Source organism: Eutrigla gurnardus (assembly GCF_963514095.1).
Source record: "Eutrigla gurnardus genome assembly, chromosome: 21".
In the NCBI taxonomy this organism is placed as follows: Eukaryota; Metazoa; Chordata; class Actinopteri; order Perciformes; family Triglidae; genus Eutrigla; species Eutrigla gurnardus.
In genome coordinates, this window is record NC_139932.1 from 5,373,264 (window position 1) to 5,387,040 (window position 13,777).

The 13,777-nt window shown below is 43.9% G+C and overlaps 1 protein-coding gene across 8 annotated transcripts in view; it reads right to left on the reverse strand.

Annotated features, from left to right (window-relative positions):
* celf2 (cugbp, Elav-like family member 2) overlaps positions 1 to 13,777 on the reverse strand; it is a 203,720-nt gene that overhangs the window by 65,033 nt on the left and 124,910 nt on the right. For all 8 annotated transcript variants that reach the window (XM_084039204.1, XM_084039205.1, XM_084039203.1 and 5 more), the window contains one exon: positions 3,232 to 3,314. In XM_084039204.1, the coding sequence (XP_083895330.1) occupies positions 3,232 to 3,314 (83 nt within the window). The remainder of the gene's footprint in view (positions 1 to 3,231; positions 3,315 to 13,777) is intronic.

A 13,777-nucleotide genomic window follows, 5' to 3' on the forward strand; every position in this document is an offset into this window, starting at 1 on the left:
TTTTCCCATTTTGAGCTGAGGTGGAGGCAAATCTAAAAAACCCCATTAGAAATGATAAACAAAACACTCACTGATCTGTCATTATGCCAGTATTGATTCAGTGTTTTGCGAGTATGCGTTTGAGAGTGTTCTGTGTTTATTGGTCCTCCTCATGCGGCGGTATATTAGCTCTAAATGATATCCGTCTGTCAATACTGGACGTTTATTAAAAATCGGATGTCAGCCAGTCAGGGTTTTTCCAGCGCTGACATGATGAATATGATGCAGGTTTAATTATGTACATATTGTGCTGTTGATCAATGTCGTCTGGGTTTCAATGGACAGTTTTAATTTTCCCGGCGCTCAGAATCTTTTCTGCGCTGCCAACACAGTTTGCTGTAGACTGAAGTCTTCAGTCCTCCCTGTAAAGCATTTAATCTCAAGGCCAGGACTCGCAGTTCCTGACTTTGTAGTTTCATCTTTCTACTCTTATGATTGATCATTCAATTTTTTTAATCATCTTGGTTGTCCTTTTGGCAAGGGAGTGAGTTTTTTCAATATATTTTAGAAGTTCAACTTCAGCTCCGATAATACATTTATAATAAACTGTGCAGCCAAAATACAGACACTCAGACCCTTAAGCACAAACATGTCCCCATTGAAATCCATTAAACGTTTTTAATTACGTGGCCATTACAGCATCATGCTTTCTATTACATCAGGCTTTCAATCTAGCATTGGCTTCAAATTTGTATGTTACTATTTTCCGCCAGATTGAGCAATGTTCTCCCTACGGGACAAACATGCTGTTTTACTGCTCTCCACTAGGGGCACCGCTGCTGTATTATTGAGCAACTGCAATGTTTGATACAATACATCACAATCAGTGCTGTTGCTAATTATTGACATAACCCAGACTGTGAAAAACAAATTAAAATAAATCCCTCTAGCATTTATTACATAGAAAATAATCTGTTTTGTGGCATTGTGTAAACAACCTGGCATGTAAAGGGTTACTATTCTGAATATTTACGGTCAGGGCTGAAAAATACTTCAATGGAAGTGGGAAAAAAAATAATATTAAATTAATATATGGTATTTTGGTAAGTTTTTCATGGACAAACAACAGTGGCATTATTTAATTAAACTGAACATTTCTGAACATTTCTAAATATTTACTAGCAATAAACAGGACTGGAGTTAAGGTGAAGTTAAAATATGAATCTATAATTTTATGGCAGTTTTTTTGACACATGAATTTGTAAGGATATTCTTGCATTACAGCAACAACCTTGGATCTCACCTTTCAGAACACAAACAAACCCTCTGGCCTTCCTGAGAGGAAGCTATGAAGATACTTCTGAGTGTTGAAAAAAATATTTTAACATGAAGGAATCGATTTAATTTAAATAATCTCGTTGAAGGTTGAACAAACCTCGACTTTATTCCGTCCCTCCTCTACATCTGAAACCAAACGAATGCCCTTGCAAGCCTTGCAAATCCAAATGGTATCTGACTTCAAAAAGCCCCAAACACCAGCTAGAGGTGCTTTAGCAGAGGGAAGGTGGCGCGGAGGACGGATGACCAGACGGAACAGGGGGATGGAGGATGTGTATGGTGTAGAAGAAGGCAATTTCATGTTCCTATAATCCTGAAACTGCTGCAGTATGTATTCTCCCCAGGGCTGTTTCACACCTCCAACAAGGGATAAGCGACTAACTCTCACGGCACAGGAAAACAGACCAAATTTAACATACTTATTCCACGAGTAATTAACACGGTGACTTTCCGCGCAAAAAACAACAAGCTTGACTCTGAATCGGGAAGCCGAGCACAAATCCCTCATGCGGCTCTTGTGGGATTCGTGGTATCCACCCTGTCCTGCCCAGGAGGGCTATCCGCTGATCCAACTGACAGAAGCAAGCGAGCGCAGGCGCTCAACTGATGAGATTCCAGTTAGCCAAGAGGGGAGGCGGGGAGGCAGCCAATAGGCCCAGCAGAAGGGATCTGGGGGCCTCTAAATATCCACCCAGGGCTAAAAGAGCGAGAGCGCAAGCAAGCTCCGGCCCACTTCCTCTATCGCTCTCCTGGGCCAGGAGGGAACAATAGTGGAGAATGGAGCAGGCAGCATGAAAGAAAGGCATCAACACACACCTTTATAGTCTAGCTCATCCGCTGGTTTCCAGATATGCAGCAAGAAAGCATGAAAACACCTGCTTTTTGGAAGAGTTTGTGACCTCTCATGATGCTGGAATGCAATATCTCAATGATTGAATTTGGAACACAGTCTGATTTCACCACCGCAATGTGATTCCACTGATAATCGAAACACATGGAGCCCGGTGCTATTTTGCTGCTATGGCTAATTATAATTAAGCTCCTGTAACAATGTTCTGAGGAGATTCTTCCTTTGGCTGAGCACATAGTATCAGATGCTAATTAGAAGTGACCACATCTGTCTGATCAAAGGGGCGACTTCATTCATTTAGGAAGTGGACGTAGATGTCGTCTTGGTTTTTGGACTACGGCTTTGAAGCCATGAATTTGACATTTCTGACATCATCAATTTGGTATTTTTGCAACCAGTGGACAGAAGGGACCATATATGGGCTGTGGAGGAGTGACGGGTTAGGCCCTGTCAATCACAAGGTAGCCCCATCCTAAAGCATCCCCTGCTTTCTGGTCTATTTGACTCTAAATGGACCATAATGTACTAAATGAACATCATGCTGGATTGAAGAACACTTGAAACGAGAGATTGAGACCATAAACTCATGTTTACAATGTTTACTAGATATCAGAAACCAAGAGAGAAATACGGCTATTTTCTCATAGACTTCTATACAATCAGACCTCTCTTTGCAACCAGAGTAGTCGCCCCCTGATGGCGAGTAGAGAGAATGCAAGTTTAAGGCACTTCAGCTATGGCTTCACTGGAGGTTACCACTTGGTCCCGCCAATCTGGTCCTTTGGAAACAGAAGTACAGAAGCTAGGTGCTCTTGAAATGCCGTTTCAGCTCCACTTGAACTCTTCTGTAATCAAAACCTCACAAACGCTGCCAGTCAGCGGCTCACCTGCTCACACTTTTAGTCACCTGGTCAGAAATGCACCACGGCGGCGGTGCAACACACCAATCAGCATACACACTCACACTCACACACAGTTAGGGGGGAGGCCGCCTCAGGGTGCTGCTGTAAGTGCGTGATTAGAGGAGAAAGTAGACAGAGGAAGAATCCGGGACACACACTCACCCCTGTTAAGGTCTTTATGTTGTGCAGTGCATTCTGGGCTTCAAGGGCAGCTTTCCTTGTGTAAAACGTGACAAAACAGCAGCCTGGGGAGAGAGAGAGAGAGGGAGAGAGAGAAAGGGGGGATGAGCAGGCAGAGCAACAAAGAGCAGTTTCTTTATTCATCTCCTTGGCATCACCTGTCGACACTGGCAGACGCTGAGTGAATATTAAGGACAAAACATCATAGCTGAGGGAGAGAGAGGGAGCGCTTTTTGGATTTGTTTCAGCGCTGATGACTTGAGCCTCGAGGAAGTGCAGACATGAGAGAGAAAGAGGGGTTGCCTCTTCATTAATCCTCCAGTAATCTGTGTACAGTTGCTCCCTCACTCATTCACTGAAGAAAAGTATTGACTCATTCATTTGTGTTCATGCTGCTTCACTCATTCACTCTCTGGTTCAGGCCAGCGAGGGTGAGTCAGTCTCTCTCACTGGAAGACATACATATGAGAACATTACACACCGGGGGTGTTTCATACATGCAACGGATTTACAAGTCAATACATTTTTTTATAATTGTGTTTTTTTTCATGAAAAGCAACTTTAACAAAGTAGTAAGTATGCCACGCCAATTTTTTCCTGGAACAAGGTTGAGTTTTCTGAGCTTTCACACCGCGAATAAACCAAAGTTTTAAGCTCCAACAATTGTTTGTAATGGTGCACACTTCCTGTCTCCTGAGTGGGCGTGGTCATTTGCCCCCGATCTCCTGGCCTTGTTTGGAAGTGTTGTGAAGGTCGTGTGGATGGATGAAAGCAAACTGGGTTATATTTTTCATAAAGTATTTAGATTTTATTTTGCTAACGTTAGATATTTAAACAGTTTTAGCATAGATAGCGAGGGAGTTTATGAACGTAGTTGTCAGATCTCGCCAGAGTGTGCTACTGCTTAAAAAGAAAAGATTCTCCCGTCATTGATTCCCACCATACCTCTTGCACATTGTTGTCTGCTGCTTGCGTCAATGTCTTTGTCCAAATGAAATGAAAAATGGGTCCAATATTTACTTTGAATCGAATCATAATCTTTGTTCATGTTCACTTCTCCCATTGGAGTTAACGGACTCCTATTAGCCTCCTCAAGGGGCGGGGCAGTGGGGAAACAAACGTGACACACAAACAGGAAACATGGTGGGGGTCTCTGGTCTGAACTGGCTCTGGTCTCAACTGGCTCTGGTCTTGAAACCAAGATGGCAAACTTCATTCCACCTTTCAACCATAACAAATGCAGTGCAGACCAAATCCACACCCTTCAAAATAAAGGCCTTAGCCTAACCCCCCACCCCCCCGCTTCTCTGGGTCAGCAGGATCCTCTGCCTTTCACCCTTTATTGAAAACATGTTGCATCTGCAATTTTGCATCACTGCCGGTATGAATAGCTTTGATGTGACATATTCACATTTTCATGTCACATGGTAATTAAAGAACCTTTTCTCTCACTGATTTATCAATTTGCCGGTGAATAGACATCCAGACGTCTACGTTCTCTGACTACACTTAACTGAAAAGTGACATAAATGATGTCTGAACAGCATTTTGAATATATAGTACAGTCTGATAATCAGGCTGATGAAAAGCTGACTTTCCCCAGTATAACCTTACCAGAAAACCTGCAAATCCCAAGATGCAAAAAGCTCTCCTATTGGCTTACTTCTTAACGCGCAGTGCTGTACGTGCACACACAAACACAGCGAAGAAAGAGAAAGAGGGATTTTGCCTCTCCTTTAATCTGTGTGTAATCCCTGCAGAGTGGGGTAGTTGTAGTTCATTCTCAGTCAGCACACAAACCTGCAGACTCAGGCGAAAACCAGCAGGAGGATATTTAGGCCAGACACAGAGGTGTGACTCTCCTCCTCCCCTCACATAAAACACAGCCGCTGGAAACACTGGGAAAGTCACACTATGGTCTCTCGTCTATATTGATGTGCTCATGACACTTCTTCTCACAACCACGGGGACGTTTTAGGCCGAGGAGGAAGGATGGAGACAACCATAAAAGATGGAGGATGCGAGGATGCACTGGCCCTGGGATTAGTGATGCACCACCAGGAACGATGGAAACCTGTGTTTTAAGTGATAACATGGCAGCACAGCATCTATCTCTAGCTCCCTCCTGTTGTCAGTCTGCAGAGTACAACAGTGTGAACACTTGTGTGAAGATGTGACTAATAAAGCTGTACTAATGCTGGACTTGGTAAGAAAATACAGATAGTGATACAAATATATTTTCAAATATACAAATATCTTCTGTCATATCAGCCCATAGATATGACGAGCTGCAGGAGGAGGGTAGTTATTCAGAGAAAATACTCAGTAAATAAAAGTGGTATATTTACTGGGGGAACAAAATCATCTCTTGAATACACCCTAAAATGTTAAAGTCCTAAAATGTTGTGAAAAAAAAAAAAGATTTTGTATATCTCTGCCACAATAAAAAAAAAAGCTTGATTTTGTGTCTGTATGCATTTGCAGATTTCCTCAACTCCAATGTATCAGTCAATGCCAGAAGTGATTTATTGACTTGACCGCAGTGTGATGAGTTTGACCCCGACAATTTTTCAAGGATGTTTTTTCTCAAAATGCATCACTTTGTATGTTCTTTTCTCCTAAATGTGCAACTATTATTATTATTATTATTATTATTATTATTATTATTATTATTATTATTATTATTATTATTATTATTATTATCATTATCATCATTATTATTATTTGTTTTAATGAACAATATCCCTGGTATGCTGCATCCTCACAAAAACACATCATGTCAGTACATTTTATTTAATAAAGAGCCCTTGAATCTAGTTATTAAGTAATGTGACTTAAGCTGGAGGACATACTAGGTGATGAAGACTAAACTTTCATAACGCTGTATTAATGTATCGACTGTTTACAGGTTGACGTAAAAAGCAGGTGAATCAAGGGTGAAAGCAAAGGCTTCTTCTCAGCTTTGCATTAATATTTGATATTTTCTCCCCACTTAATTATTTACTCAGTCCTAGTTGAGTCCAAGATTCACACACACACACAACACACACACACACACACACACACACACACACACACACACACACACACACACACACACACACACACACACACACACACACACAGCACCCACACACACACACAGCACCCACTGGTGAGCCACCAGTCTGCTCAGCTCCACATCTTGCCTCCAAGTTGCTCCAGGTGCGTATGTTTAGACCTTCTGCCTCCAGCTCTGCTCGTCTGTTTTCTTTGGTGTGTGTTTATTTGTCCAGGAAGGAACCGCCGCAGCGTTGTTTACGCCCACTTTGTTGTCGTCTCCATTGTGTTGGCGGCGCACATCAACTCAGCGTGCCTGGCGGCGGTTCTGTTGCCCGCGTCGACACACATTTGGCCCTGATGACACCTGCCCTGCAGTGCATCTGAGTGAAATCCAACAGTGAGCATCTGGAGCAGATTTGGCATCCAAATCCCAGAGTCCCTTTGATGGGAGCGTAATGGATCTGAATTCCTGCGGTGTCCTGTGGGTGCTGTTGGATAGTTGGCCCGTAGCCTGGCGTCGGCAACGTGATCGGTGTTGGAGATTCAGATGCTGTGGTGCACGTCTATTAGCCGGGATAACTCCACGCGTTGGGTTTTCTACCACGACCCCCAGCGTGAAAGGCACCTCCGGGTGTCACTTCACTAAACCCTAAGCCCTCCACTTCCTATCTGTATTCATTTACCACCGAGGGTTTCACACCCGCTTCAAGTTAAAGGCGTGGAGATAAGAGGGGGGAATTAGTCGCGACTGACAGACGATGGCTGGGTAAAAATGAACACGATTTATTCCATGTAGGTCAACGAAGTGACATGGCTCTTACATACTGTAGATCTCTAGCAGTTCAACTTCATCTTTACTCCCCATTATGATGATGAAAACTGGACCCACCAAGGTTAAAATGAAGGAAGACACGGCAAAAGCCTCAAATCAAAGTAAAGTATATTTCAGAATAATTTTCAAAATTCATTCTTGGTGTTAATAAAATGAAAAGTCACTGCCGACGAAAATGGAAAATCCAAATACATTTCAAATCCTCAATGTCTGAAATCCTTATTATATATTTTCACATTGGATTACATGCAACTCAATTCTGTGACCTCTCTCAGTTTTTTTTAACCTCCTTCCGACCCCAACGTAAATTGAAAGCCGTTCTTGAACCATTCCAAGGAGAAGGATGGTTTGGGTCTCTTTTTCAAGGTTCAACACTGACTTTCTCTTCGTCACCAGTCAGAATAATTCTCTACATGGAATACTGGAAGTTTAAACACACTGAATTAAAGGGTTTTTTATTTTTGCCTGAATATTTCCTTTGACATAAATGACAATGAGACCACAGCATGAAGCCTTAGCTAATCCAATTTAAAATTAAGATTTTACAGATGTTTTTTCTGAGGGTATGTCAAAGCCTTTTCCAAAAGGACCCATGGTAACCATGGTCACACTGGTCTGTGTCCTAGCTCTGGCTAGTGTCTGGAATTCTATTGGCTTTACGAAGCGTCAGTCACCTTACCTTTCCATGCAGACTCTCATTAGTTGACAGCACATGGAAAAGGACAGTGTGTCAATGTATACACGCAAATTGGAGTTAAAACGGACCTTTACCTGGAAGATTTTCACGTCTGCCGGCTAATTGTAAATAATGCAACAGCAGTTTGTGAGTATTTATTGATGTAATAATGTGTTTTGAACTTAATATTCACTCAGCTGGACCTTTGCCAATGTAACAAGGCAGTTTCTGTCAGATGTTATCGATCCATGGATTACTAATGAGGCTTCGTTTGCCGCTTGTTGGGGGGTCTGATAACGGAGTTGATTGTACACGCTGTTGTGATCTTATGTGGCATGAGCAATCACTTAAAGATAGCAGCTACATATATACACACACAACATCTGATATTCATATATTTAAGAGAAAATGTATGGAAAAAAAACGCGGCAACCTTCAGTTCTGAAAGTCAACACTGATGTGCCGAAACTTGCATTCTCTCTGCTGGCCATCTGGGGGCGACTTTTCTGGAAGTCTATGAAAAAAAAAGCCTACTTCTCTCTTGATTTATTATCTCAGTAAACATTATAAACATGAGTTTATGGTCTCAATCTCTAGTTTCAATACTTCTTTAATCCAGCATGATGTTCTTTTAGTCAATTACAGTTATTTAGAGTCAAACAGACCATAAGTATGGGATGCTTTAGGGCGGGGCTACCTTGTGATTGACAGGTCGCTACCGCGGCGGCCAGACTACGAATGCAATTTGCTTCTGAGATATGACTTTAACATTTAGCTGTTTAACTTAGAGTTATGAAAGCTACGACTCCAAGCACTCCAACTCCACTTGAAGAGTTGTGCTCACCATGACACACCAGCTGAGCTGTTCTGGGAGCTGTGTGAGGTTACATGAGGTCACTATGAAGTGCATGAAACACCATATATATTTAACGTGGCCTATTGTGGCTGAATCCAAATGGTACCGGTGCTGAACTGTATCTGCCAACACTGAAAACAGCATCTCAGCAACAAAGAGACAACGTCCTACCTACTATCTCACGTCTCCATGGAGAGAAGCTGCTAAGAAGCAGCAAAGTGAAACAAGCTGGGAAAACCAAACTGAGAGGAGATGAGGACGATGTCAGTCAAGCTCACACAATCAGGCCCTCGCTTGATTGTTCATTTATCTCTTGTTATATCCCAAATATGTTTTAATGTAAAAAGAAAATCTAATCAAATCCTTGTCTTTTTCGCTTCCTGTTCGATGAGTCACCCTCACTCTGGGGCGTTTACGTCAAATCCATCAAATCAAATCAGACTTCACTTCACTGTTTTTGGCTCATAGTTAGCCAGCAGATCGATATGGAGAGAGACTTTGTTTTCATTTCCAAAACAAAGTAGCTGAGGTCAAATTCCTTCAAGGGAAGCTTTGCCAATCATCAACCATCTCTGTTTATCACTGCAGTGGGGCAGATTCCCCTCATCTCCCCCCGTCTTCCTGATCTTATGCAGCAGTCTACTGTACTCAGGATGACCTCCAACACGAAAACGTGCAACAGAACCAACATTCAAGTCGGAAACTCACGCAAGTTACACACTTTCTCTTTGCTAATGGTGCTGTGGTAATTGAATAAAGTCCAACTTGCAATGGGCAGTGTAACAACAGGTGAGGGAGGTGTGTCACCTGTTTCATGCTTTATTCTAAGCCCATACACTTTTCAGAGCTCCAATCAAATGCGAAGGATTCGATTTAAACCCCTCTTGTAACTGTGCGTCGCTCAAATATTCTGTTTTACTTACTGGGAATACACCAGAATACAGACGCTGAAGACGATGAAATGAAAATGACTTTTTGAGAACGTCTTCCTCCAGCCGTCCATTCAGGACTCAACATGGAGAGTCCATGCTCAACTCCACACTGACTAGCTTTGTTTGAGGGCGGGACTAACTAGCAGCTGGACAGATATTAGGCAAATGTGTTACTTGGTGACATCACCACTTTACGGAAGAAAAGGCGAGATTTGAATGGAGGCGATAGAAGCAGTTCAGGGGCTTATGTGCAGGAGAGGAACTCCATTTAGACTTTAGGCTTTAACACTGGAGACTTTTTACATGAACAATGAACTAGAAACACACTGAAGGAAAGGGAAGAGCTATGTGTATGCAAGTGGGAGCTTTTTAGCTTTTTGGCTTTCAGCATTCCCTTAGTATTGTACTCTCCATTATAATTCCAATTGCACCTGTGTTCAAGCTCCGGCAACTTGTGTGCAATCACTAATTCCAACGGCGGCGTAAGAGTCTCGGCCACTAGCCGCGCACCGTGAATTATGATTCATTTCTTGGCATATCCGTGCATGGGAGGGTAAGCGTTTGGTGTTAGCATTAGCGATTCTGACAGTGAACTATATGGAGGGAAGGCTGGCCGTTAGCGCTGCGTTAGCCGCTGTGTGTTGTGATTCCCGTGGCGTAGCCGAGCCCGGGAGCCATGCGGCGTGTGACGGATCGTCCCAGGTGGTGGGCTGTCAGGACGAGGATCAAAGAGCAGGGGGACGGACCTCACACACACACACACACACACGCACACACGAAAACGTAGTTCCCTGCAGTGTTCCACTTCCAGCTGTTTAAGAGTCAGCACACTCGCCGCTCGCACACACACACATACATACATACACACACACACACACACACACACACACAGAGCAGGGGAAAGCCAGTAAGAGCACATTATTTTAAGTGCACGTCAGCATGTGTGTTTTATTTACAGAGGATTGTACCTGTACGGCAACCTTGAAGAAGTGAAAAAAAAAGGTACTGCAGAACTAGCATGAATAAGCTCTTTCCCATCAATCCGTGTGTCTCTTTCCTCGCATCACAAACATTTACCTGAAGGCCGAGAGGGCTCCGAACGGGGAGATACACTCTGCTTGTGCTGTTGAGGAGGGACACTCAAAAACCACACAGCACAAACGCACACACACCATCGAAGGGGAGAAAATCTATTAGACGCTGATGTGTGCGTAACGGGAAAAGTGTACGACGGACGGAGGATGTGTGTGTTTGCAAGGCAAAAGAAAAAAGGGAGAGAGAGAGGCGCTGTGAGTGGAATAGACAGCAGAGGAGGGAGATGCATGTTCATAAATGCTTCATGGCTGCTGAAGGGGGCCTTTGACGAAGTGAAGATCCAAGCCCCCCCCCCCCCCCCCACCTCGCTAACAACAGGTTGACCCCGGCTTCAAGGCTCCAGACACAGCTCTGGACCGGCCTGTTGTGGAGGGTTCAGGCTCATGTATTGGTGTTTCGAGTTGCCAAACACAGTTATGTTCTTCTCATCGCGGAAATCAAACCCCAGAGGTGGCAACCTGCACTCCAACTTTTACTTTCTTCCTCCATTTCATTATTTGATATCTTCTCTTTTTGTAGTTTTCCATTTAAGACGGAACATCTGAGAATCCCGGGTGGACGGGTCATCTTGGCTTAAGCAGCATTAATCTACTTACTGAGACTTTCATTAGCCCGGGTTTCTCTGCAGAGAGTCCCGTCTGTTCTACAGCGACCTCGTCTTTTCAGGCAAATCATGAATGGGATTGTTGTGCTTTTTCGTTAGTGTTTCATTGTTGGCATTTTATAACGGTAAAATAAAATACATTCAGTGTGCAACCTACTTCGACACTTAAACACTCTTGTGCACCACAACAACATCTTATCGAAATTTTCAGGAGGGGAGCTCTTTAACGCTAGCTGTTGGCTGCTAGCTTATAGCTGTTAGCAGCCGGTGGGCAGCACAGTCCTGCTTAACGGAGCTAGTAGCTAACTTTAACGTTTGGTTACAGTATGATGCATTCAAGCTCTATTCAATTCAAATGAGTATTGGGCAAATCTTCTAACACTATCACGATGTGTTCAAATGTAAGCTTGTTAAATGTATCCATGTTTTGGATGAGATACTTTAATAAATACAGTTGTTTGAAGGAGAACTGCATTGGTAGCGACCTGTCAATCACAATGTAGCCCCACCCCTAAATCATCCCCTGCTTTCTGGTCTGTTGGACTCTAAATGGATCATAATGTACTAAATGAACATCTTGCTGGATTGAAGAAGACTTGAAACTAGAGATCATAAACTCATGTTTACAATGTTTACTGAGATAATACATTAAGTGTAAGGTCAGTTTCTCATATACTTCTATACAGACTTCTTTTTGCAAACAGAGGAGTCGCCCCCTGATGGCCCGCAGAGAGAATGCAAGTCCGAGAGACTTCAGCTTGGGCTTCACTTTTCACTACTGGAGGTTGTGAAAAGTGAAGCAATCCCAGGTCCCCGATCCCAGGTTGCACATCTAGTTTGTGACCAGTTAGCCATAGAGCCCCTTAATTAATTAATTAATTTATATTTAGCCATCTTTGGAAAGTTATCAGGTAATTCACAAAAAGTACAAGAAAGAATAAGCCTGAAAGAACATTGTGATGTATTTTTTTTCTGCTTTCATTTCCTGTAAATCATCCAACAACTACTGAGATTCACCTCACGGGCCCAGACCATCAGGTTGGGAACTGCAGGTCTACTTAGTTCTCAAATGTTCGGGGTTGAACCAGCACAGACTGAGCATGGTGCAGCGGAGCAGGCTGAAAGGAGTGATGCCCTGCAGTCCAACAGAATGGCAGCATGGTTTATTAAAAAGGGGGAGGGAGGGGAGTGAGGAGTGGGGGGAGTATCAGAGAGTTTCACCCTTAGCCCTTCCACCCGAGGCTGGCTGCAGCTCTCCCAGCGGCTCCTCGCAGCGGTGCCTCCCCTCCTCGCTCCCTCTGACCTGTGGGGTTCCACTCGACCGCTGACCCACATTAACTAAACTCTGCTGCAATTACTGCTCGCACAGGCCTCTGGGTGGGATGGGATACATGCCGCCCCTCTCTAGTCCTTGTCCTTTTTTGCTCTCTGTGAAGCCGGAAAAAAAAAAACGCCCCTTAATGTGGATAATTTATGTCTGTCAAAGAGCCGATGAGTGACAGCAGGGACGTTGGGGGGGGGGGGACAGAGACCATATTTTGAATTTGACAGCACAATAAAGAACTGATTGTCAAATGGAAAAATGGGGAGAGGATGAGTGGACGGCTTCAAACAATGGCGCATCTCTGACGGGCATTTGGCTGATGTTCTAATCCTGTCGAAGCAGGAAACCGTCCAGCTCGCAGCACTTCGCAAATCTAAACAATCCACTGGTTACTTTGGTGGAAAAGCACCAATGCCCCCCCACCCTCCCCGTCCCACCCTCCCGCCCCACTTCCAAATCCTCCCTTGCTGCAAAGACAACAAGAGCACTTTCCGAAAAATCAAAGCCGCTTTCTAGCTTTCTGGCTGACCTCGAAGAGCTCGGAGAGGGAGGGGAAGAAAAAAAACCTCCCAGCACCGCAACTTTGCTGGCGATGCTCTCCGTCGCTGAGGCATGAGAAAGTGTAAACATAGCGAGGGTGTGAAATAAAAAAAATAAAAAACTGAGAGCTGAGAATCCACACACACGGAGTCCCATTAAAATCTGCACCTGCAGCTGCTCTCTAATTGGGCCCGGGTAGCCAGCTAAAACGCTAACGCCTAGTTAAGGCGATATAATTGGCCGCTCTGCTTTAGGAAAGAATGAAATGAATCAGTCCTCCGTCTCAGGTCGGCCCCCCCGTCTCAACTGAATCCATTAGAGCAGATAATTGTGTTGGACGGCGGAGCGCTCGCTCAGCGCCGAGTGAGAGGAAACAGTTGGCTCGCCGTTTTCAAAGCGGATGTCTGCCATTGGACGGTTGTTTGTCCCCGGACGCGGCATCAGACCAAAGCCGGGCGGGCGGGGAGATTTTCATCCGAGCGGTGATCGGAAATCAAACGCGATAATCTGCCCTGATGCATTAATCTCCAGGCCTTCAACACGTCTTCATTGGATTTTTGTTTTTCTTTCCAGCAATCAAGATGACATTTCAGGTTAGAGAGGATTTAAACACGGTGGTTGATGTAA